The following is a 27,538-nucleotide window of genomic DNA, read 5'->3' on the forward strand; positions in this document are numbered from 1 at the left end:
GGGTGGCCAGTCCAAGATGGCTGAGACCTTTTGGAGATCCATCTTAATTCCTTCAGTGGAAATTATGAGACCTAGGAACTGAATACTCTGGCGTTCAAAGTCGCACTTCTCCGGCTTGGCATATAATCCGTGTTGGCGGAGTCTGCCGAGGACATTTTTGACATGTCCCCGATGTTGATCCAGGGATGCAGAGAAAATCAAGATATCGTCCAGGTAGACAATAACAAAGATATCTAACCAGTCTCTGAAAATATCATTTACAAAATGTTGAAAGGTTGCTGGGGCGTTGCACAGGCCGAAGGGCATCACCAGATATTCAAAATGCCCAAACCTGGTGCGAAACGCTGTTTTCCACTCATCCCCCTCACGAATACGGACCAAATTATAGGCCCCACGTAAGTCTAACTTAGTGAAAATGGAGGCTGACCTCAGTCTTTGGAAAAGTTCTGGTACCAGGGGAAGAGGGTAACGGTTCTTGACCGTGATCTTATTTAGTTCCCGATAGTCCACACAGGGGCGGAGAGAGTGGTCCTTTTTTCCACTAAGAAGATTCCTGCCCCTGCTGGGGATGTCGATGGACGAATGAACCCCTTCTTTAGATTTTCATCCACGTATTCTTTCAGAGCCTCCAATTCCCGTTCTGACAAAGGGAAGATACGACCGAATGGAATCCCGGCCCCAGGAAGTAACTCGATCGGGCAGTCGTATGTGCGATGAGGAGGAAGGGTCTCGGCCCCCCGTTTACTAAAAACGTCCAGGTAGCCATGATAAGGCTTAGGCACAGCAGAAAGCAGATCTGTGTCAGAGTCCAAACAGAGCAGGGTACTGGCAGGGCTGAGAGAGACCGGTAAACAGGAGTTTATGCAGTAATCAGACTGAAATTTGATCGTTCTTGTCATCCAATCGATTTGCGGGTTGTGGGCCTGCAGCCACGGCAATCCCAGGATAACCGGAAATAAAGGGGAAGCAATAGCATCCAGGCTGAGTAGCTCTTTGTGACCTGAAGAAGTGACCATAGGAAGTGGAGGGGTCTCCTGAGTCACAGGTCCAGACTTAATATGAGACCCATCTGCAAGAAAAATGGAAAGTCCTTGAGTCTTGGTTTGAAGAGGGATGTGGTGTTGGATGGCGAACGTGAGATCAATGAAACAGCTGCACGCTCCAGAATCAATAATTGCGGTGACTGGTATTGTACCTCCCGGGAGTTGAAACGAAACAGGGAGCGCTAAGTGAGTAGCACTGGCAGCGGATGCTGGATAACTTGAAGGAGAGATGGAGAGAAACTTACGTAACTTTGCTGGGCAAGAACGTACGTAATGGCCGGCTTCACCACAGTATAGGCAGAGGTTATTCTTTTGCCGGCGGTGTCGTTCTTCAGCGGTTAGGGTAGACCGCATAACGCCAACCTGCATGGGTTCTGGGGCATCTGGTGTGAAGTTAGCAGGAGCCAGGTTGGCCGGAATGGGCCTGGTGGAGGTGACATGAGCCGGAGTTGCGAACCGCGGCATCATCCAGAACGGGCGTGGGTGCTGGGCAGACCTTTCCGCACGGCGCTCACGAAGCCGGCGATCTATCTGGATAGCCAATGAAATCAATGCCTCTAGGGAGTCTGGAATGCCAACTCGGGCTAGCTCGTCCTTCAGACCCTCAGATAGGCCTGAGCGGAACTGGTGACGTAGCGCTGCGTCGTTCCACTCGGTATCAGTACTCCACCGTCTAAAATCCGAGACGTACTCCTCTACTGCTCTGCGGCCTTGCTGGAGTGCATGAAGAGCAGCTTCCGCTGTGGAAGTGCGCTGTGGATCATCGTATAATTGAGCCATGGCACCAAAAAAGGAAGACAAGGAGTCTAGGTGTGGGCTGCACTCTTCAAGAAGTCGGTGTGCCCAGGACTGGGGTTCATCCAAGAGTAGGGAGATGACAAATCCAACCTTGGTGGCTTCCAAGGAGAAAGTCCGGGGCTGCAGTGAGAAATAAAGTTCGCATGCGTTACGGAACGCCCTAAATTTGTCCCGATCTCCTGAAAATCGCTCTGGTGTAGGAACCCTGGGTTCAGGTGGTAGCATCACAACTGTGGGTCCTGAGACCGAACCTGTTGGTGTCGTGGAAGTTGGGGGTACCAAAGAAACAGGAGGGATCCCCAGGTTAGTCACAGAGTGCATGCGTTCCTCCAAGTGCACATAGCTGTCCTGGAGCGACTTGACTGTTTGCGACAATGCTGCCAAGTGTTGGCAGATCTCGTCCAGAGGAGAGGCCCCTCTTGCAGGCTCCGACATGGCTGTCTTGTACTGTAATGGTGCTGGTGGCTGAGCCTGACGTGCAGAGGTAGCCTCGTGGGATCTGGTACAACAGGAACACGGACGGGTCACACTGGTGGTAGACACGGGCTAGTCTGAGGTGCGGAGTCTAAGTGCTAGCTGGTTTTCACTAGAGCCCCTGGTGGTGGGGATAGACTGCGCTGCAAGCTAACACCAGGTCGCGGTCCCCAGGGTTGCCCCACCAGGAGGTAAACACGTCCAGAATCAGAAGCAGATAAGCCGACAAGGATAAGGCAGGAGAGTGGTCACAGGAACGAGCCAAGGTCAGGGCGGGCAGCAAGCAGACGAAGTAGTGGACAAGCCGGGAGGTCGATCAGGAAGTCAACAGGAAACAGCAGGTTCAGGATCAGGAAGTACAGGTAAAGCTGCAGACAAGACAGCAATGGCTCAGTGCTGCTGTGGTGTTTAAATAGGCCAGCCTTTTGCCAATTAGTGCAATTAGTCTGCACTAAGTTAACTCTTAACTGGCAGATTCTTATGCATGCTGCAGGACTCGTTTTTCTGTTCCATTTCAGGTTGCCAGGATACCTATTCCTAGGTCTTTCATAATCCAAGTCACGCTTACATTTAGTCAGGCTGTTTTTAATTTTTAATTGTAAAGCCAGGCAGGTTACTTGCTATGAGCATCCTAAATAATGTCAATGTTTACATATAAATTATACTGATTAAATATAGACTGTCTTAGTTTGTAATCGGAGTTTCAGTCATATCTGTCATTTTTGTTATAAAATTGTGTTCCATTAGTAAATCTTTCTTGTCAGTAAAAAAAAAGTCAAATTGGGGGGGAGGGTTGTTGGCCCTGCTCCCACCTCTCCAAGAAAAGACCATACCTCCCTGACAATAAATTGTGTGTCCACTTCCAGTGGGAGTTATACAGAATCTAAGAGGAACTACCATCATAGTAGAGGCCAAATGCAACCTTGAGATGAGGGATTTGTGGGTAGTGGTTCGGATTTTATCTGTAGTACAACAAGAAAAGGTCCTGCTCCCAACTGCTAGTTTAGGGACCTCTCTTGTTGAGCTACATCTTCAACTGGCTATCATTGAACTTTAAAAGTAATTTAAACACAGTTTATGTATTTGACTTGGTAGCAACTTCTTTTATTTCCTTGTGCAGTAACACCTGGACTAGGAAAGAGAGAAGCCAATCAAGTATTCTGCAATGCTCACAAGGAGTTTGCTGACACAAGAAGACCTGAAGAGACCAGAAAAAAAGGGTCTTGGTACACCGATGCCCCTTCCCTGTTTTACGTCCTGGATATTTATTACCCGAGTATTTGTAAAAAGAAAATTAAGCCACTCTCCATTATAAAAGCCTTGTATGAAAGTTTAGTAATCCTTATGGTGTATGCTCCTCCAGCCTCTAACACAGTGTTTCTCAACTCCGGTCCTCAGGGCACACTAACAGGCTAGATTTTAAGTATTACCTTGGGGAGATGCAGACAAGAATACTGCAATCACTGAGCAGAAAATTATATCACCTGTGATGTATTTCAGTTTTCTTGCAAACGTGGCCCCTTTAGTGGGTCCTGAGGACCGGGGTTGAGAAACACTTCTCTAACACATTTCAGTCTGTCAAGAGCTTAGTTGCAGAGTAAGCTATTGACAGAGTGAAATGCGTTAGTGTCTGAGGGAATAGAAGGAGTAGTCTATGCACTGGAAGGATTAATAAACTTTCATGCAAGGCTTTGACAATGAAGAGCCGTTTCTTTGAATGCCATAGTTATGCAGTTGATAGTGAACCACTAGAAGATTGCACCCTGGAGCAACATAGTGCTTCTTTTATTATTGACAGGACTGCATTAGAAGGCTTTTTGGAGGTCTATGACACTGCTGTGTTTTTTCTTTATAGCAGGTCTGTGTTCGGTCAAAGGTGCTTCAAGCTGGTTAGTGACTTTAAAAATGTGTCACCTTTTCTGGATAAACACCACAAATCTGTTTCTCTTGCTGGCTTTCATTTTGGGGAAAATTAGGGAGGCACAGTGTTCAGTATGACTCCTCAATTCTCTCCGCACATTTTAAGTTAAGTCAGACCTCATTATCTTCAGCCAGCATACATTCCTAACCCAGGAGTGGAGCTGGGTGCTGGAACAATAAAAACTCCAACTGGAAACAGACTGGCCAAAGATGTCAGTGGTAGCAGCAGAGTCTAAAGGGCAAGTGCATACGTCATGTCGCTGGTGGAGGACACACTGAAACATAAGTGTGGCATAAAGTGCATTCTTTGATGTTATTGTAAGAGCCAGCCCATCCCAATAGCAGTTCCACTTTAACACACAGTCTTTGTCATGACCCACTTTACACAAGGTCTTCTACATTTTGTCTTATTGTAGGCCCTCTCAGTTATATCCCCTGGTGGGCTCGCTGTAAATAGTATACATTTATCTTAGTTTAGTAATATGTGATTTTCTATTTCTACCTCTATCTAATTCTAACTGTTTCTTTATTTAGGTAAAGAAAATAATTTTGAAACTCTGAACTGAATTTAACCACTATGGATAATCGGATTTCCCAGTTTCTTAGCATTATCAATGACCTGAGCTCTGATGAAAGTAGAGATGTGAACTTCTTGTGCAAGGACTTAGTTCCAAAAGGAGTTTCAGAACTGAAAGACCTTTTCAAAGCACTAAAGAATTGTTACCCTGATCAAGAAATCATTGATTTTGTTGCAGAGCTGCTATACTATCTGAAGCGATTCGACCTTCTTAAAAAACATTTTAACAGTAGTAAAGATGAAATGGAGAAAAAACTAGGAAAACCAAAAGTGGCAAAAATAACTCCATTCAGGTAAGTAATAGAAAGAAAAATAAAACGTATAACTGACTTTTTAAAAAGTTATCTGTGCTAATTTTATGCTAGTGTAGCATCCTCCTAGGTAGGTGCTAGGAAAAAGCATCTATTGCTCCTTCTCCTTATCAGGGGAGCCTGATCAGTTAGGTTGCCTGTTGCATGTCTCCAGGTGTGATTCACTGGGTCTGAGGGAGTGTCCCCACTGCATCCAATGAGGGAGCTTGTTGGACAGTGGATAAAACCCAGCCAGTGACACATTAGCTTTTATGGGAGTCCCAGTGGGAGGGCATTCTGGCAATGCATTCTGGGATTGCTCATAAAAGCTGAGGGGACATGTGACAGGGCATCTTTGGCGGGAAGCAGAGTCCCAGGAGGAGGCAGACGACTGGTCTCTCCTCCTGCTGGGTATGAGGAAGGTGGTCTTGGGCAGTCGTCCTAGGGGACCAGGTGTGGAGCTGAGCTGCAGAGGATCCAGTGTAGCTGACGGTGGAGTTGCTGGCAGAGTCTCTCGGGAAAAACAGTGTCCGTGAGTACTGTGGGATTTGCCAAAGGGTCAGCCAAGGAAGGGGACCACTCCAGTGAAGTCAGGGGATCAAGGAGCTAGCTCACACAAGAGAGAAGTACAGTAAAGGGGGTGCCGTGTAGAACCCTGAAGAATAGGGATAAAGGGGATGCCTAGTTGGACCCTGAAGAGCAATTCACAGAGTAATACAAGTCCATTAATTCTTCTTCACTGCCATTGACAAGGTGAAGTAGCGGCCTTGCCGCACTCAGTTATCTCTAGACGTCCCAGCAAATTGTGCATAGTTTATTCAAGTTGGAGTATCCCACTCATCCCTTCTCCTATCCAAGTTCTCAAATAAAACTACAAAAAAACAAAACCCCTAGACTGTTTCCTGGCTGAGCCAAGCACTTTGAAAATGAAATCTCCCACTTCCTATTTTGGCTACTGGACATGAAGTGAAGGTATATCTCCCCATTGGGACAGAGAGAGCAAAAATAAACCTTACAGGGGTTATAATCCTCCCTTACTCTATCCAAAATTAAAAAAATCATTTTGCCTATAGTTCAACTTTAGGGGAGATACACCTTCTCTAATTGTCTTGTTTACCATTATCATTGAAACTAAAGATAATAGAAAATCCCAAATTTAGGTTGTCCCCAGAAAAGTAAGAGAGGGGAAATCTTCCATTGGGAACCCTAGTTCTGGGGACCTGGGGTTCCCTAAAGAATTCCCTTAATTTGCAGAGATTTCCTCTCACTACCTTTTTGACTATGGGACAGGAAGTGAAGGGAAATCTCCACAATGGGACACAGATGGTGAAAAAAAATTGACAGGGGTTATAACCCTCCCTTACTCTATCCAAAATGAAGACAAACAGAAAATTGTATTGTACTTACTGTAATTTACTTTTCCTGGTGACTATCCATGACAGGATACATGTGATAGTAAATATTCCTACAGTAAATTGAATTCAAGCACTGACAGGAACAGGCTATACACATAGAGACATCCACTAGAAATCCTGACCAGAAAATGATTTGAAGAAACTTGTCAATTAAAACTAATCAGACTTATTGGAAAATAAAAATGTATAAAATACCAAGTCAGATGCACAATGCAATGGTGTGGTATACAGGAAAGGTGAATACTTTCTTGAAATTGAAATCCTCCCTCCATGCAATAAGGCCGTGGAACGCTCTGGATACTGCGAGGCAGATGCGGCGCCAGGTGATGACGTCACTCACCACGCCTATACACGGAAGAGCCAAGGAGGAAGGTGGAGAGGAGGAGAGCGTCTGAGGATTGTCCCGTCGCTATAGCAACATGTTTCGCGCTCCTGCTCCTTGTCAAGCTAAGCGACGGGATGGACCGAACCTCATTTATGTACTACAATAGGGAGGAGAAAAAAATGACACCCACCAGGGTGGGATTATGTAAATAATTGGAACTTTGGCAATTATTTGTATTGCGGACAAAGTGCAGACTCCACCTAATGAAAACACACTGGCATCACACTGAAATGGATTGAACAAAGATATAAACAGTTATACTATCCAGCTGGAATACCGGGAAAGAGCAGAAACATTAGAACTATATATATATATATATATATATATATATATATATATATATATATATATATATATATATATACAGTACTAGATAAGCTATATGTGTATCTGTAAGGACACATGCATATATATATAAAGAGAAGCACAGGCTAAGGTTTATAAAATCAATTATTGATACCGTTATATCATATCTAAATAAAATAGAAAATTGTTTATGAGCTTTAAAGAACATCAGAATATGAACATACCCCTGAGATATTGTGACCCAGGGCATAAAGATGTCCGAAAAAAAAAATTATATATACACATAAAATTATATGATAAAGTATATGAGAAAAAAAAACAAAAACATATATATACATAACCTCATACCCACATGTGGAAAAATATGGAGAGGTTGGGACTTTGTATGAGAGACATGACCAAGACAAGGTTAGTAGAGTAGGATATCACATTTATTGCACTCATGATAGTATACAAATGGCATAAAATGTTGTACAAAATAAGACATATGGTATATATAAAGCTGGAGTAGTAAAAAGAGTAAGTAATCCCCAGAACAGCTTCAAAAGAACCAGCATAACAACTGACAACCATAGGAGTATTGGAGTAAAATCATAACATCCATAAACTGACGCGTTTCGTGGCCTAATTCCGCCACTTCTTCAGAGTAGATGTATGATCCATATCTAAAAGTAAAAAATATACATATAAGGTATTGCAAAGAATGATGGTTGATGGAAGCTGAAAGGGGGAAGGGAAGGGAGGAATGACCCCCACAATCCCAACTTACATGGTAGCCATGGCAACGACTGGTAATGGAGGCGGAGAGGACCCAGGTGCCTCCCCCGGGGGCTGAGGACGCAGGAGGTCCGCGGCAAGAACAGAAGAAGCCACACACAGGAAAGAATGTGAAATAGAGGGGACTGAAATATTCTTGATGGTATCATGTATCTATATCGAGTAAATAGAGATAAGTAGTAAGTATAAAAGTAAAAGTATATATTGTATGGAGGGTCGTAATATAACTTGCATGATAAGAGTAGGAAATTGAAAGGGATGGAATATATGTAGAAAGTAGCTATGAAGTAAATGGGGTGATGGTAAAAATAGTAATATATGTAATATATAAAAAAAAATAAAAAAAAATAAATTTTTTTTTTTTTTACTTACATGGAAAATTAGAGAATTTAAAATTATATATGAGATAAAATCTATAAAAAAATATAAGAATATATAAATTGTGGCTGTGAGGAGGGTATGGGGAAGTATACTAAAAAATGAGAAAAATGAGCGCTAAGATAAGTGAAAAAAATATATTGTGGTGAAGGAGTGGAATTATAGAGAGCCCAAAAGATGAGTATCTAAGTAGGAGAAAGACAAGGAATTAGATAAATAAAAATAAATATAAAAGTAAAAGTAATGATAAAAATGGGGTTAAGTACCCCTAGTTGGACCAATGTGCCAAAAGAGTGATCAGACAATGTGGGTGATGATGCAAGAGTGGTATATGAAACAAGCAAGTGATAGGAATAAAGAGGATAAGTGCGGGGAGTGAGTACCGAAGATTGAAGTTGAGAAAGGTGTGCCTCTCTTCCGCCAGGAACCGCCGACCCAAAGCGCCCAGCGTCACGTCAGTGCATATATGGAGGGAGCCACGGGAATGGCAGGCTTACCAAACCATCCGGCGGACTCCCTCTTATGCACTGAGGATGTACAACAGCCGTCGGCGTGTTGGCGCCAAACTGACGTCACACGTCGGCGCAGGACGTGGCGCCGATGCGTGGTGGCTCCGCCCGCCCGATCCCCCGAGCTCACGAGAGACCAGGGAGAAGGGGGGGGGGGCATACAACACGCATCGCAGCTCCCGGGAAGGTAACGTGAGCCAGCCCAGCAACCATCCAGCAGTGCCAGAGCGTCCATGTCAAACAGCAAGAAGAAGTCCCGCCCTCTTCCCCCCTTTTCCAAATCATACCCACATGTGCAACACCTATAGTGGGTTATGTTTGGGGGGGGGGGAAGGAAGAAGAAAAAGGATGTACATGATGAATATGTATACCACAAGACCCCATACCTTATGGACAAGGCATAGGGGCTCATTGCTAAATGGATATTTATAGTAAATAGGACCTACTAGGACCCTGAATCATACCATGTTGCATAGTTCAGTTTCCTCATTGAGGCCATTGGGGGACAAGGAATTTAGCTTAAATATCCAGAAGGCCTCCCGCTTGCATAGTAAGGTGAATCTTTCATTGTCAGTCAACATTTGACCTCCAATGAATTTGATGGCCATAACTTCCATTAGCTTAAAATCATTATTATGGAAATGTAAAAAGTGTTGAGGCATACTGTGTTTATCATTTCCGCCCTTAATTAGCTTTCTGTGTTCGCCTATGCGCTTGCGTAAAGTGCGTGTTGTACGGCCGACGTAGAGTAGATTACACGGACATCGGAGTACATACACCACAAATTCGACCGAGCAGGTGATGAATTGTCTGATGTTAAAAACTCGACCGTTATGGTCAGTAAAACTGGATTTTCTATGGGTAATAGACTGACAAGCAAGGCATCCTCGTTTGCGGAATTGAAAGATCCCTACCCTGTTATGAAAAAAGCAACGAATGTCTATACTAGTATTTTTCTTCTTGTTGTTATTTGTTATTTGCTGGGAGCTATCATGTTTTTAAGAGTTTTGGCGCTTCTGAATGTTACTTGAGGCTTCTTGGGTAGGGTTTTGGCCAGTATCGGGTCCAATAGAAGAATATTCCAATGTTTTCGGAAAGTCTGAGTGATCCTTTGGTAGTTGTCATTATAGTTGGTAACAAATCTAGCAGTTTTTTCTTCAGTAGGTTTACATTCATTTGTACTGCACTGTGGACAGTACAATGTCTCGTATTTATGAAACCCTTCATATAATAGGAGTTCCGGAAAGTCTTTTTCCTGTAATTTGATGATGAGTACTTGGCCCTGTTTAATATAATCTTCTTTCTTCGAGCAATTCCCACGCAATCGTTAAAATTGGCCACCTGCGATGTTGTTACACCAAACAGGGTGGTGGCAGCTGGAATAATGCAAGTATGAATTTCCGCTTGTTGGTTTACAGTGGTTTTTGGAGATGATTTTCCCATTTTCATGTGTCAGCTCCAGATCTAAGAAGACTAACTTTTCTGGATCCAAGATGGGTGTGAATTGTAGGCCCAAAGTATTGTCATTACACTAAGACACGAATGAGAGGAATTGCTCGTCGGCACCACTCCAAATGATCAGTACGTCGTCGATGTAGCGCCCATAGTAGACGACATGCTGAGCAAAAGGATTGTTGCGCCACACGTACAACTCCTCCCATGGTCATATTAGCATAGCACGGAGCAAAGTTAGCTCCCATTGTCGTGCCTTACAATTGGAGATAAAATTTGTCTAAAAAAGTAAAATTATGTTGAAGGCAAAAATCAGTGCCTTCAATTAAAAATTGTGCCTGCCGGGAATAGATGGTAAAGTCTCTGTAAAGAAAAGTATTGTAAAGCCTTTAGGCCTATATTGTGGGGGATCGAAATATACAATGAGCATACATCTAGAGAAGCCCACTGGTAATTGTTTTCGCAAATATAAGATTTTAATGAATCCAAGACTTGACTAGAGTCTCTGATAAAAACCGGGAGGTTACTTACTAAAGGCTGTAGAAAAAATCAATATATTGTGATAGGCCACTTAAAAAACTGTTTGTACTCGCCATGATTGGCCGTCCTGGTGGGTTCTCTAAAGATTTGTGAATTTTCGGCAAGTGATAAAAATATGGTGTGCTGGTAACTGAGTAATAAGAACTTTTTTCTTTTCTTGTCCAAGACACCATCTTGAAATGCCTCATTCACCAGACGGTGCGAGGCCTGCTGATATTCTGGTAGGGGGTCCTTCTTGAGGATGGTATAGGTTGTCTCCTCAGCTAAAAGCTAATACGCCTCCCTTAGATAGTCCTCTTTATTCTGGACAACTATGCTGCCCCCTTTATCGGCAGAAATTTTGGCTTGTTTCTCCTTCCCAAGGGGAATTTTTCCATAGCAGCTCAGAACCACACAGGCACTGGTTAATTTCTTACCACCACCATTTAGTGGACGCCGGATTCTGGATTGTGAACATACATGTGATAGTAGCCCCGTCTACTTTCACCCACAGGACCAGTGCGTAGTTCTAAAAAGTTAACACCCACACAACACCCACACTGTACATTGCTAGGATTGAACTGGTGAGTTCAGTATGCTGCCATGGATAGGCACCAGGAAAGAAAATTACAGTAAGTATGATAGAATTTTCTGTTTTCCTGGTGCCTCCATGGCAACATACATGTGATAGATCAATAACTAGCTACTAGGGTGGGACATTTAAGCAAATCCTATCATAAAGAAAGAGAGTAAGCTACTGGCTTCCCGCCAAAGACAGCTGTAGTGCGGACTGCTAAGCCCATCAGTAGTGTTAAAAGAATGCGCCATAATAGAACCCAATTGGCTCTCCTGCCTTTCATGTTGGCTGACATCCCTGCATAAGGTGCCCACAATGTCCGGATGTTGTTGGAGGAACATACAGCAATCACTTACAGTTGTTGCAGCCCAGCCATATAGCAGGACCCTAGAAATAATGTTAGGAATTTGTGCACTGGAGCCTTCTACCGTTGTTGGTTTCTAAGGATCTAGGTATCGCTGCTATGCCTAGCTAATGACTGTTTCTAAGTGTGCCATCATTGATCTGGATGTATTGAAGGAGTACTTCACCTAAGTTGGACAAAGCAATCCCACTTTGTGATAGGCAAACAAACGCCCACAGGCACTAGAGGTCATGACAACAGCAAAGCTGTGAACTGCCTGCAGCTCGAAGAGCCTCCCCAAGAATTCTTATACCGGAGGCTGGCTTCAGATAAGGGTGAATATCCGCCTGGTAGGAAAACAATTGAGCACCTCCCCATCCGCACCAACATTCAAATCCACCAGGGGATTTGAGAGGCCCCCAGAGCACTTGCCCTTCAAGGGGACATGCCCCGAAAGCGTGCCCCGAAAATGCCAGTGCAGACGGAAAAAGAACAACGAACAGCACCCAAATGCTCACGTAGCAAGTGCACTAATTTGGCTACAATCACCTCAAGACCCTGGGGAACACAGGAAAAGTGAGGATAGAAGCCTAGTTGGCAGCCTTGCGGATCTGAGGAACTGTAGTCTGCAGCCAAAAGCTCAGGATGCACTCATAAATTTATTATAGTGCATCTTGTCAGGACAGGATGGAACCTGAAACCTAGACAATGGAGTTGGTTGATGGTCTGCTTGACATAATGGAGCTAGAAATCAGGGCATCAGTACAGGGTCAATCTTGAAAAACAAGAAGAAAGTAAAGGCTGAGAGAGAAATTTTCTATCCCGACCACATCCCACCAAGAGACAGAAACTTTGCTTGGGTGAACTGGATGCAGACCAAAGAACTAAATAAGGATGTCCTGTTTGAGGACACAGATAGAAACTACCCCAAGCATGAAGGAGAACTGGCTTCTTAGAACCTTGCCTTATGTTAAACCTGTGAAAAGTCCTATGACAGACAAGGCCACCACAGTCTTGAACAGTCACCTCCCCAAGTGAAGACTACAAGTGAAATACTTAAAGATCCCACAAAGGCACATGGGCAGCAATATTAAGAGCAAAATGCTGATCTAGGCCCAGATGCAAGAGAGGACTTGTCCAGCGAAGAAACTCCTGGGGGGAAAGCCCTGAGGCTTACACCAAGATAAGCATGCATCACATGTCCAGTGATAGATTTAACCGCTTGCCGACCGCCGCAAGTACATATACTGCGGCGGTCAGCCCCGGCCAGGCAAAGTGCCGTATCGGTACGTCACTAGCCTGTGAGCCAATAGCGGGCAAGCGCGCGCCCCCGAAGGTGCGCTCCCCCCCCCGGCTCGTTCCCTAACGAGTCCGCGCGTGTGACCGGCGGACCCGATGTCCGCCGGTCACTCGCGATCGTCCGCCGTGAAGGGAGAAAGGCAGGCGGCTAATGTAAACAAAGCCGCCTGTCATTCTCCCCTGTGTAAAAATGGAGATCATATGGTTCTACTATGTAGGACCGTTGATCTCTGTTCTTACACCAGTAGCCTTGTCCAATCACAGTTAGAAACACGCCCCTAGGGACATACTTAACCCCTCCTTCCCCATTAAAGTTACCCCTTCCCTGCCAGTGTAATTTTTACAGTAACAGTGCATATGTATAGCACTGATTACTGTAGTAATGTCACTGGTACCCCTAAAAGTGTCAAAAATGTCAGTCAAGGGTCCGATCTGTCCGCCACAATGTTGCAATCCCGCAAAAAAAGTCGCAGATCGCCGCCATTACTCGTTAAAAAAAAAACAACAAAAATGACAAAAATCTTTCCCTTAGTTAGTAAACGCAATAACTTTTGCGCAAACCAATCAAAATACGCTTATTGTGATTTTTTTTACCAAGCATATGTAGCAGAAAACAAATTGGCCAAAAATGTTAAAAAATTTTGATTTTTACATTTTTTTGGGGGGGAATTTCATATAAAAAAAATGTGAAAAATATTGTTACTTTTGCAAAATTGTCGCTCTTTCTTTGTTTATAGCGCATGATAAAAAATCGCACAGGTGATCAAATACCACCAAAAGAAAGCTCTGTTTGTGGGAAAAAAGGACGTCAAATTCGTTTAGGTACAGCGTCGCACGACCGCGCAATTGTCCGTTAAAGTCACGCAGTGCCGAATCGCAAAATAGGCCCTGGTCAGGAAGGGGGTAAAATCTTCCGGGGCTTAAGTGGTTAACATGAAGAAGTAGACCTCCGGCTTAAGGAATTCCTAGACTCCATGATACCCTGTCTCAGAATTTGAGCTTCAAACATTAAGCTGTTAATGTTTGTAGCTGGATGGCAAAAAAGATTCCTTGGCAACAGATAATCCGAATCCAGTTGATTCCTCGGAGCAAATTTCCAGTGTCCCTTTTAGGTTGGAGTACCACATCTGCCTGGAACAATGAGGAAAACCAGAATGCTTTCCATTCCATACATGCAAGACAAATTAGGGAAGGAGGTACTTAGAGTCACAGGAGCATCGTACCAAAGGACCACTGCACCTGAGCCAAAAATGTCTAGCCTTTAGTTTGACCTCAGGGACCTCTGAAGTTGCCTACCAGGGACACACCAGGAATAGCTCCAGGGGTAGAAATCACTCTTACAGGTTTAAGCACTGCTGATAGATGCAATCTGCCTGCCACTGTTTTTACCTGGAATGCTCATGCCTGACAGGGCTGAAGCCTGACGTTATGCCAAGGATACCAATCTATCTTTTGCTACTGTAAAACTCTGGATCCACCTGAAAATTGAAATATGCCACCTTTATGGCATTGTCTGCTTAGGACCCAGATTGTATATAATGCCCCAGAACTTCTGGATGTTACTTTAGAAAACAAGACACCAAGGACAACCAAACCACTTGACATCAAGTGTGTCTAGGTGTCCCCAGAACAATTCACTGTCTGGAGGTATCGTTCCATGGGGATTTTTTTAAAACAGCAAGCGAAGACTTCCTTGCATGGGAGCCAGACCCCTGAGCCTCAGCAATAGGGAAATCACCGGACCAAAGACTGAGTCAACTTGTCCCTCTAAGAACAAAGTGGAGATCCAGATTGCTCCTAGTCAAGACAGCTTGAATCTGAGACCAGAGAGTGTGAAAAGTTATCAATGAGGAAAAGTACTCAGTCCTGAGCTGTAATTGGGGTCATCCAGACATTCCCAAGATGAGTCGGTTCCAGAAACGATCTCTAAAGGCTCTGAACATATCCAAATTAGTAGAATATCTGGAGGACAATGTCAGGTTGCTCAATAGAGCCCCCACCATTTATTCCCCATTTAAAAAAGGATCTCTCTATGAGAATATTTCAGGAAGGCAATGAGGCTAGTATTGGGTCTACAAATGTACTGGTGAGTGGACATACTGGGTGCCTTTGCTGTAATACTCTCAGCTGGGCTTCCATTATGCCCCCAATTACCTTTCAGGAGGGATGGGCCACCTCCAGGCTCACCTGCCCCCTATCTATCCATTAGCTTGCATGTGCTCCCACTGTGGAGACTCTTTAAAATTCATTAGAGTTAGGACTGCAGGTAACAGGGAGCCTTGACGTGGCCCTGCAGCTTTCACATGTGTTTGCAAATGTGTGCTATCTAAACCCCTGTATTGACGCAAACTGTTAGACAGGCCAATTTGGTTGGTAAGCAGACTGGTTGGCAAATTGAACTGGGAATTTTATCTTTGTTTGTTTCATAGTATTGGGTCTAGTATCCTAATACACAAGGTGCAGACCAATGGACGAGGAGCAGGATCACAGATTGATAGTGCATGGGTCCGATAGCAAGGCACAGAAATTGTTTTTGATGCACGCCAAAGCCAAAAAGTGTCTCAGGCGAAGGGAGGCAATGCAAATTTTGTATTTATATATGGAAAACTTGCATCTGAAACAAGCCCCTTAACCACTTGCCGACTGCCTAACGCCGATCTACGTCGGCAGTCAGCCCCTCACAGGCAAAGTGACGTAGGGCTACGTCACTAGCTTGTGAGGGTCTAGGGAGCGAGCGCGCGCCCCCGGAGGCGCGCTCCCGCGTGGTCACGGACCCCCCCGCGCGTGTGACCGGCGGACCCGATGTCCGCCGGTCACTCGGCGATCGGCGGGGGAGAGGGAGAATGTCAGGCAGCCTGTGTAAACAAGCTGCCTGTCATTCTCCTTGCTGTTAGGATACTGATCACTCGGATCTAGTATGTAGATCCGTTGATCAGTGTCCATACAGCTCAAGCCCCAGCCAATCACAGTAGAAAGCACGCCCCTAGGGATACACACAGCCCCTCCCTCCCAAATAAAGTTAACCCCTTCACTACCAGTGTATTTTTACAGTAACAGTGCATATATATAGCACTGATTACTGTAGAAATGTCACTGGTAACCCCAAAAGTGTCAAAAATGTCAGTCAAGGGTCCGATCTGTCCGCCCCAATGTCGCAGTACCGCAAAAAAATCGCAGATCGCCGCCATTACACGTTAAAAAAAAAAAACAACAAAAATGACAGAAATCTTTCCCTTTGTTAGTAAACGCGATAACTTTTGCGCAAACAAATCAAAATACGCTTTTTGCGATTTTTTTTACCAAACATAGGTAGCATAAAACAAATTGGCCGAAAAAGTAAAAACATTTTGATTTTTAAATTTTTTTTTTGGGGAATTTCATATTAAAAAATGTGAAAAATATTGCTATTTTTGCAAAATTGACGCTCTTTTTTTGTTTATAGCGCGTGATCAAAAAATCGCACAGGTGATCAAATACCACCAAAAGAAAGCTCTGTTTGTGGGAAAAAAAGGACGCCAAATTCGTTTAGGTACAGCGTCGCACGATCGCGCAATTGTCCGTTAAAGTCACGCAGTGCCGAATCGCAAAATACCCCCTGGTCGGAATGGGGGTAAAATCTTCCGGGGCTTAAGTGGTTAAAGCCTCAAGATGCATACCAGATAATGCCACCATGTGTGTTTGGATAGTAAACTGTTTGCCACTACAACTGGGGCAGAAATAGCTTGACCCAGAAAACCTTCCAACAAGTAGAGAAATTATGCTTCTATAACAATTAGAAGGAGAAAAAGACCTTGCAATCTGTACTCTAGCTAGTAATGACAAGTGTTCAACTTCAGGCGCATCTCTAAAGCTGTTGACCTGGAGTGTCTCAAAGAGAACCTGTCCCTGGAAAGCCATGCAGGCTACTTCTTCTGAGGAAATGCTGTAGCAAGTTTCTTACCTAGAGCCTCCTCTGGTTTCTTACCCAGTTCCTCTGGTTCTTCTCCACTCATGGTAAACTTATCTACCTTAAGAGAAAATGGCAAGCAGGTGCAAAGCCTCAGGCTGAACAAAGTACCAGCTTATCTTGTCTGTTTTTCCTTGCCAGCGATTGGCCTTCTCTCTGCTAAAGGGAGGCTTTATGCAGTTGGTAGCAACAGTTTTGGAATGCAGCTTGAGTTATTCACAATAATATTGATATGGTAATTTTACCCACGTCCACAGCAATCCTTTGCAGGTATGAATAGTGGGCAGGAGAGCTTCTGCAACATAACAGTGTGACTGTTCAATGTGTACTGTATAGTTGTTGCTATATCTAAAAGACATGATAAAATCATATTGTACTAAACATAAATACAGAAAGGTTAAAGTGGTAGTAGCCACCGACACATCTTTTAGACACTGACATACCATAACATATAGTTGCTGCATGAGTGTGTTATAAACTGTTAACAGATAGGGAGTCTTTAGTAGACACTAGGTATTCAGCGAAATTGGTCAGTAGTTTTTCTCTTCAATGCATTTCACGATGAGCTTCATCAGGAAGATAGCACTACTTATATATAGATCTGTCAGCAAAGCAAAAAAAAGCAAAATAAGCTCAAAGATACATAAGTATACATTATACACCTTGTGACTGAGCACAATATATCCCCCTGCGGGCCACCACCAGCCCCCTTCTTGGCCTTGGGGTTGGCTATCCTTGGGTGGCAACCAGTGACACCTCAAGGGACCACTTGATGTAAACTCATGTATTGTGCCTACTCAGAGGGTCTCTTGAGGTGTCATGATTTATGTTTGGACTCTTATATATACCTTTTGGATTATGTTATAGCACTCCTAATTTAAGATTACCCTCTTCACATTAATTAGTTAATCATTAATTAATCATGTATTCACTATGTATTTTTGCACTGCGTGGTTTTCACTTAAGCGCCGGTTCACATAGGAGCGACGCTACTTTCAGGGGCGACCTCCGAGATCGCGGTGCGAGCAGCGCGCCGCGACCTCGGAGCGGCCGCCACGGACTTCATAACATTGAAGTCTATGGCGGTCGCCTCCTGGTCGCCCCAAAGAAGCTCCGGACCCTTTTTCTAGGTCGGAGCGACTTGTGTCGCTCCTATTAGAACGGGTCCGCAGCTTTCCTATGGGAGGCGACCTGCGGCGACCTGTGAGGCGACCAGGTCGCCTCACAGGTCGCCCTAGTGTAAACCGGGGGGGCTAATTTGGCATGATTTTCACTATTTTTACATATTTTGATTAATTGAAAGCAGCGGCTCACAGGTCGCCCTAGTGTGAACCGGCACTTAAGTTTTGGCGCGAGAGATTTTATATGATATTGAGTGCTATCTTCCTAATGATGATAACAAAATGTGTTGAAGAGAAGAGCAACTGACCAATTGTACTGAATACCTATTACTGTCCACTAAAGACTCCCTATCCATTAATGTTTTATAACATACTCACAGGGCAACTATATGATGTGGAATGTTAGAGTCTAAAAGATGTGTTAGTAGTGGTTGATAACACTGTATTATTTCTGTAGCCAGGTGCTTGACTAAGAAGAGAGTGAGTGAAACTCTGGCTGCCCTGCAGTGCTGAACTGGTTAGTGGGAGTTTCCAGCGAGAGGAGGGAACTGCTGAGCAGGAACAGTTCAGTGGACTGAGTCAGGCAGCACTGCACCATGGAAACTATAATCCAGAGGAGAGCTGCATTTTCCTGGGCTGTACAGGAGATAACTTCCTCTTGCTGTGAAGGAGTCTGGTGAGTCCACATCGCTGTCCAGTGTGCACTATTGCTTGCTACATATTGGTGGCCTGACTTGGATCCAAAGTGCTGAGTCCTGGTATGCGGACAGCTGGAGTTACCTAGGTGCAGAATGGAAGGAGGACTAATTGCTGTGTGTGACTGGATTGTGAGCTGCAATATCACTGGGACTGGTGAGCTGCCACTCTGCTGTTAGAAAGATTGAGTCCTTTAGGAACTGACTATACAGCTATCTAGTAGCCTTACTTGCTGCCTGAAGTTTTTATTGGGACTGTACTCAGGTGCACCACCAGGAAAACTGGACCCCAACACTAGCCGATTGAAGAGATAAGTTACACCCACACACACACAAGTTATGGTAACTAAGGACTGCCTCTACCATAGCTACTCCACTGAGGTCTTTGTCTATTGCTTATATTAGGAGGTGCCTCTCAAGGGACTATACACCATATCTTAGCCATTCTGTTAGAGTGCACTCTAAACAAGTCATAGTATTCTTATCCAGACTGCAGTTATTGCTTAAATATACTGTTTATTGCTGACTTTGCGACAAATGATACATGTGAGTTTATTTACCGCTAAATGGTCTTGTGCCTATTTCCAAGCAGTAATCCACAGCCAAGTTAAAAGGTATCTATACTCCTATTCTTATTAGTGCTTGCAGGAATTTTCATTCAATCAGGTGTGTCAGAGGGGCTGAGGCTGAGGCAAAGAACAGAGAACCTCATTAACAAAGTGGCTCATGTGGGGGTAGCACTACAGTTTAATATGTATGTATTTTAACCAATGATACATATTGGAATAAAGTGTCTTTTAATGAAATTCTGTTTTTAGTCAATGGCACTTTAAAAGTCCTGCTTGAAGTATTTATCTGTGTACAATGTTCTACTACTTCAGGATGTGGTGCTGGAGTGATTTCCCAATAATTTTATCTTTTGAAAACCAGATTGTAGTGTGTAAGGTCACACACAAGAAGAAAGGGTCCTTCTCTACAGCACAGGTTTTCTACTGAAGCTATGGCTGCTTTACAAAGCAAAGAAACTGTGTAAGACATTGAACAACTTATTGTTTTGATGCTCTTGGATTGTATTGGAGCTGATTTAAAGCAGTAGAAATGTCAGTTTTTTACTTGTACCTATAATAAGGCTTACCCATAGGTATATCTTCAAAACGTACACCATTTAGGAGATATTCACATTTGCAGCAGCAGGTGACGTCACCAGCACATTCACAGTGTGCTCTGAATAAACGCCACACTTAAGTGTGTCATTCATTTAGAGTGCTAAACCGTGATCATGACTCCCATGCGCATGAGTGGAAGTGATGTCATCGCAGCCCCGCCATTCAAACTGCCAGAGAGCGCAAACCCAGAAGGAAGATCAGGTTAAGATGGAAGCCCTGTCAGCTGTGACAACACTCTGCTAGAGGGATGCACTTTACAGGTAAGTATGTCATAATGTGCTAGTATGCAGTGCATACTACCACATTATGACAATAACCTGCAGGGGACCATTTTTTTTTTTTTATTTAAAGAGATTTTACTACTGGTTTAAAGCTGTTCTAATGTAGAATTCTTGATTCTATGTGTTAAGGTAAAAGAACTCCCCATTACTTGACCCCCCCCCCCTAGCTTTTCAATCCCTAAATACTTACCTGGCTCCTCTGTAAATACAGTACATCCACCGGAAGCACCATTCTCCTCTCTCCTGGGCTAACAGGAAATTCTGAGAGCAGCAGGAGCCATAGGCTCTCAGTCAAATCCTGTGAGGAGGGAGCAGGGGCGAATTTGACCCGTGATGTTTGTGCCTATGGATGCACACAGCCTGGGTTTGGAGCAGGCCTGCACTGGTGTCTGCTCCTCCTTTCCTGCAGATGCCCCCTCACCAAGCCAAGTATTGAGGGGGAGTCTGCAGGAAAGGAGGAGCAGATGTTGCTGACAGAGGACTCCAGGAGAGGAGGTAAGAGACCATTATGTGCAATACTATTGCACAGAGCAGGTAAGTATAGCACATTTTTATCTTAATTACAAAAAAAGTTTGCCTTTACAATCACTCTTAAGTAAAGATCTAATTGAACTTTACAGTATAGCAATCTCTGCATAGCATATACTACTCACAGGACAGTCTTATCTCTTGTAGTGACCTATGTTTTTTTTTTTTTTTTATAGGTTACTTCTCTTTGAGCTTGGTGAGCTTGTACCAGACTCAGAATTTAGGAAAATCAAGAGTGTGTTCAGTGATGACATTTCCAATGCTAAACTGGACAAAGCAACAGTAGGAGACATTTTCTTTATGTTAAACATTTGAAGTTCATGAAGCTGTGAAACTCATAGGCCTCTTGCACATGGGAGTAAAAAAAACATTTTTTTTTTCTAATCTGGATATACAGTGGGTACGGAAAGTATTCAGACCCCCTTAAATTTTTCACTCTTTGTTATATTGCAGCCATTTGCTAAAATCATTTAAGTTCATTCTTCTTCCTCATGAATGTACACATAGCACCCCATACTGACAGAAAAACACAGAATTGTTGACATTGTTGCAGATTTATTAAAAAAGAAAAACTGAAATATCACATGGTCCTAAGTATTCAGACCCTTTGCTGTGACACTCATATATTTAACTCGGGTGCTTTCCATTTCTTCTGATCATCCTTGAGATGGTTCTACACCTTCATTTGAGTCCAGCTGTGTTTGATTATACTGATTGGACTTGATTAGGAAAGCCACACACCTGTCTATATAAGACCTTCCAGATCACAATGCATGTCAGAGCAAATGAGAATCATGAGGTCAAAGGAACTGCCTGAAGAGCTCAGAGACAGAATTGTGGCAAGGCACAGATCTGGCCAAGGTTACAAAAAGATTTCTGCTGCACTTAAGGTTCCTAAGAGCACAGTGGCCTCCATAATCCTCAAATGGAAGACGTTTGGGACGACCAGAACCCTTCCTAGACCTGGCAGTCCGGCCAAACTGAGCTATCGGGGGAGAAGAGCCTTGGTGAGAGAGGTAAAGATGAACCCAAAGATCACTGTGGCTGAGCTCCAGAGATGCAGTCAGGAGATGGGAGAAAGTTATAGAAAGTCAACCATCACTGCAGCCCTCCACCAGTCGGGGATTTATGGCAGAGTGGCCCGACGGAAGCCTCTCCTCAGTGTAAGACACATGAAAGCCCGCGTTGGAGTTTGCTAAAAAACACCTGAAGGACTCCAAGATGGTGAGAAATAAGATTCTCTGGTCTGATGAGCCCAAAATAGAACTTTTTGGCCTTAATTCTAAGCGGTATGTGTGGAGAAAACCAGGCACTGCTCATCACCTGTCCAATACAGTCCCAACAGTGAAGCATGGTGGTGGCAGCATCATGCTGTGGGGGTGTTTTTCAGCTGCAGGGACAGGACGACTGGTTACAATCAAGGGAAAGATGAATGCGGCCAAGTACAGGGATATCCTGGACAAAAACCTTCTCCAGAGTGCTCTGGACCTTAGACTGGGTCGAAGGTTTACCTTCCAACAAGACAATGACCCTAAGCACACAGCTAAAATAACGAAGGAGTGGCTTCACAACAACTCCGTGACTGTTCTTGAATGGCCCAGCCAGAGCCCTGACTTAAACCCAATTGAGCATCTCTGGAGAGACCTAAAAATGGCTGTCCACCAACGTTTACCATCCAACCTGACAGAACTGGAGAGGATCTGCAAGGAGGAATGGCAGAGGATCCCCAAATCCAGGTGTGAAAGACTTGTTGCATCTTTCCCAAAAAGACTCCTGGCTGTATTAGATCAAAAGGGGGCTTCTACTAAATACTGAGCAAAGGGTCTGAATACTTAGGACCATGTGATATTTCAGTTTTTCTTTTTTAATAAATCTGCAACAATGTCAACAATTCTGTGTTTTTCTGTCAGTATGGGGTGCTATGTGTACATTCATGAGGAAGAAGAATGAACTTAAATGATTTTAGCAAATGGCTGCAATATAACAAAGAGTGAAAAATTTAAGGGGGTCTGAATACTTTCCGTACCCACTGTAGATGCATTGTTGGAATCATACAAAGCTGTGATGATAAAGATGAGTAACAGAACAATTAGTACATAGCTGTAAAATAAAATAGAAAATGTACGTGTGAGCGCAGTAATTTATGCACACATGCATATTTACATATTTTTATGCATGTATATATATGAGTATATTGCTAATAAGAAGAATTTTATGCTTGTATATGTTTACATATCTATACGCGCCTTTACGTGCATTTTTGCAAGTTCTTTACAGAACATTTTACTCAGAATCTTGTAGTCAACAAGATCCTGAGTATAAACATCAGTAGATTTGTATGTCGGTGTGCAACTGGCCTTAACTGTTTGCAGATTTTGGGCATGCTTCACACGCCCAGAAAAGGTTATCAGTATACACAGGGCATGTGTAGCATGTCCAGTCCTTCTGCCCTATTATCCCCCTCCCAGTACACAGTAATTTGCCTGTGATTAATCAAGGTTGTATTGCTGTGTATACAGAGAAGGTTGGCAGCTTTAGTTGTAAAAAAATGCTGTCTGACAGTGTTTTTAAATAACAATATTCAGATGCTACAGAAAGATACAATAAAGGCAAATCCACTCTGCACTACAAGTGCACTGCAAGTGCACTTGGAAGTGAACTTAGAAATGCAGTCGCTGTAGATCTGAGGGGGACATACAAGGAAAATAAAAAACAGTATTTCTGCTTGCACATGATTAGATGATAGAGATCAGCAAAGCTTCCCTTCATTTCTCCTCAGATCTAAATGACTGCATTTCCAAGTGCACTTGCAGTGCACTTGTAGTGCAGAGTGAATTTGTCTTTAGTAAATCAACCCCAATGTTGCATATTGTAACATTTGTTTCATTCTGTTCATTTATTTGCTTATCAAAGAGGTAAACTTATCTGCAGATGAAGTCAGTTAAAGCAATCTGACAAGTATAAAAAAGTTTGTTTTTTTTAAATAAAAATGTTTCTCTGTTTAATCACTTATTACCTTTAGTTTACTCTAATCAGCCCTAATTAACTCCTCATTCCCCATTTACATACAAATATTATTTTCCTGGTGATTTTTCTTATTTTTCTATTTTCTATTTTCTATTTTATGAACTATTAGCCCCGGTTCACACTTATGCGATGCGGGAAGGCTGCGAATCCGCAGCTTGTTCCCGCATCGCAAACGCACCCCCGGCAGTTCACACTGCCATATGCGATACGCTGGGGGTGTCAATGTAATCTTAACGACACCCCCAGTTTGATCGCATATCGCAGTGCGATCTTGCAGTTCGCACAGGATCGGATCGCACAAGTGTGAACCGCTGTGCGATCCAATCCTGATGCTGCTGCCAAAAAGGGTCCTGTGCGTGTTTGCTGCGGGTGCGGTGCGAATTTAGCCATACAAAGTATATGGCTAAACTCGCACCGCACAGCCGATCGCATGTAATGAAGGAGCAGTGCGCTCCGACATTACATGCGAACGCCGCAGCCGCACAAATGTGAACCGGCTCTTAACATATAAACTTTTTGTTTGTTTGTTTTGTTCATTAATATTTTTACACATTTAACATATATTTAGATGTTTTACATTTAAACGCACAAAATTGAAAAAAGAAAGTGCATTTTGTTTACGTTTGTTACATTTGTCTTAGGATTGTGAAAAAAAAAGTTGCAAGACAATAATTATGAAAAATTCCTTGTTGGTCCTTAAAAAAAATGTAGGAATTACCTTGTGATCTTACGTAATGACAAAGTTATCGTCGAATAAACAAGTCCATATCAGAAATGTAAAAATTGCTCTGCCCCATAGGTGTCCTTTACCACTTCCAGCCTGGCCTATTGTAAAATTAAGCTTGGGCAGGTGTTCTCTTATCCTGGGTGGATGTCATATGAAGTCCGAAAAGGGGTAAAAAACTGCGCAAATGGTGTGAAAAATTAATTAATATAAATACATTTTGAATATATAGTGATGAAGTGGGATTTCTCCCACGCTGTCAGCTGCTACACAAACGTGGAATCGTGATAAATAGTGAACAAAGGGGATGTAGCGCTCGACAGAAATATATAAATAAATACAAAGATGTGAACCATATAAACCATATAGAATAATTCGTGCAATAAAGTCTCTGGTGTCCAAAGCAATTAGATAATTGACAGCCAATATGGAAGACACAGACTTGATAGGGTGGTTTCCTTAGCAAAGCCTTCACCTTCACACGATCACCCAGTAGAATAACTATATGAGCCGCTTACCAGATTTAATGGACCCCTTGATTATAGGGGGTCAAATGCGCTGTGTACTCCAGTAAGGAACTCTAATGCATCTTGCTCCCATAAGTAGAGGTCATCACAGCCAGAGTCAGTGCCATAATCAGAAAGCCAAGCCATATGCAGGGATGAAAAAATAGTCTCATGGTGCAGTATCTCTTAGCAATCAAGCATTTATTTAAGATAAAATGCACTTACTAGACAAAAAGCAGATAAAAGCCTTCAATAAAATCGTTTGCTGGGGATGGGAGATGCCGCTCCACGCTGCGTTCCTCAGACCTCAGACCCGGATGTGTATGGTCTCACGTTCCCGACGTTTCGTCAGTCAAGGCTGACATCATCAGGGGATCATCGTCATATGAAGTCCACCCACTCATGCACCTCAAGCGCACGCACTGGGGAGTGCAGTAGTGTGATTTGCTAGCGCTGTGTCCATCAGACACAGCGAAACAGACCAAACATTACTGGGCCTCTGTGATAGGCCCAGGTAGCACATGATCGCTGTGACCAATCATGTGTTCACAAGAAAGCAACTGTCATTAATGGCTTTAATTCATGACAGCTTGCTTAGTATTGTGATCTTTTAAATGATCACAGTGATCACATGGTGTACAGGGCCAATCACAGCAGCCCTGTACCATGTGATAGCTGTGGCCAATCACAGCATCACATTAGTAAACAAGAGTTTTGAATGAAAGCCATTTATGATAACTAAGATGGTTTCAGCTTCAGTGATCTTCACTCTAAAAAGCAATCACAGTGTAAAAAAGAAAAAATGGCTGTCTCTCCTTCTGTAAAGTGTGAAGGTGGTCCGGGCAGTCGGCCTAGGGACTGGAGGTTGAGCTAAGCATCAAGGGATTCAGAGTTTCTGACCAAGTGGAGCTGCTGGGCAGAATTCTTCAGGAAAAACAGTATTGTGAGTACTCAACAACTGCCCAGGGGTCTGCCTAAGTGAGGAGACCACTCCAGAGGGGTCAAAAGGGGATCCAGGAGCCAGCTAACCAGGAGTGCACAGTGAAAGGGGGTGCCAAGTAGTTAAACCCTGAAGTTGGGGAGTAAAAGGGGGAGCCAGGAAGGTCCCGGAAGTGTTCAGCAATACAGTTTACTCTAAAGCAAAGCTAACACCAAAACCTGCACATACCATACCCAGACTTGAACTTTGTGCAGCTGTGCTAGCAGTGGAAATAGCTGAAGTCATAAGGAGTGAAATGGACGTTAAAACCGATTCCTACACATTTTACACAGAGAGTAAGATAGTGCTTGGTTACATTTACAACCAAACCAAACAATTTCACGTGTACGTTAGTAATCCTGTAGATCGTATCAGAAGGTTCTCCTTGCCAAAGCAATGGCATTATATCCCCACTGACCTTAATCCTGCTGATTGTGGGACAAGCGCTATATCCTCAGCAGCTCTCCATGGCTGCTTGTGGCTGTCGCCTCCAAGATTTCTTTGTGAGAACTCCTACTCCATTTCCACTGAACTGGCACATCCTGAAGCTGATAAAGAAATCAGGTCTATGAACACCACACTGCATACCTCTCAGAATTCAGAACCTAAACTCAAGTCACATCGTTTTGAAGGTTTTTCTACCTGGTCATCAGCCGTTAGGGCTGTTTCTTATTTGATTGACATTGCTCATTGTTTTAAAAGGAACTCAACATCAGAGTGTCATGGCTGGCACATCTGTAACAACCATCCTACGGCAACAGAAATTGAGCATGCAGAAAGGGTTATCATTCGCTGTGTACAATAAGAAGTGTACATGGAAGAATTCCACAGAATCAAAGGTGGAATACCTTTGTCAAAGGGTAGTTCACTTTTTAATCTAAACCCTGTGGTCGATGACAATCAGTTGCTGCGAGTTGGAGGCAGTTTACAGAAATCTGACCTGTGTAGCAAGGAACAAAACCCTATCATCATACCAGTTCAGCACCACATTGCCACTCTTCTAATCCGGCACCATCATGAACTAATAGAACACCAAGGTCGACAATTTACAGAAGGCGCTATCAGGTCAGCTGCCTTGTGGATTGTTGGAATGAAGAGATGTGTTTCTTCCCTGCTTTTTAAATGTGTCAAGTGTAGCCAGTTAAGAGGTAGACACCAACTGCAACTAATGGCAAGCCTGCCAGCTGATTGTTTAAGTATGGATCCACCCTTCACCTACTTTGGAGTTTGACGTTTTCCATCCGTGGACTGTGGTATCTCGAAAGACTTGTGATGGAGCAGCCAATAGCAAAAGGTGGGCTGTGTTGTTTACTTGTCTCAGCATACGAGCTGTACATATTGAAGTGATCGAGTCAATGGATTCTTCTTGTTTCATCAACGCTTTACGAATATTCTTCTCAATCCGAGGACCCGCCAAGCAGCTAAGATCCGACTGTGGTACCAACTTTGTTGGAGCATGTAAAGAACTTCAACTAGACAAATTATTTTCAAACAATGGATGTA

The 27,538-nt window shown here is 43.5% G+C and overlaps 1 protein-coding gene across 1 annotated transcript in view; it reads left to right on the top strand.

Annotated features, from left to right (window-relative positions):
* The window catches only part of LOC309559212 (caspase-8-like), a gene marked incomplete at its 3' end in the record, with an annotated part of 64,953 nt that overhangs the window by 21,347 nt on the left and 16,068 nt on the right, over positions 1-27,538 (top strand). The window contains exons 2-3 of the mRNA XM_082262431.1: positions 4,770-5,105; positions 20,976-21,081. Coding sequence (XP_082118557.1) covers positions 4,813-5,105; positions 20,976-21,081 — 399 coding nt within the window. The 5' untranslated portion in view covers positions 4,770-4,812. The remainder of the gene's footprint in view (positions 1-4,769; positions 5,106-20,975; positions 21,082-27,538) is intronic.

Source organism: Pelophylax lessonae (genome assembly GCF_965119305.1).
Source record: "Pelophylax lessonae genome assembly, chromosome: 6".
Classification (NCBI taxonomy): domain Eukaryota; kingdom Metazoa; phylum Chordata; class Amphibia; order Anura; family Ranidae; genus Pelophylax; species Pelophylax lessonae.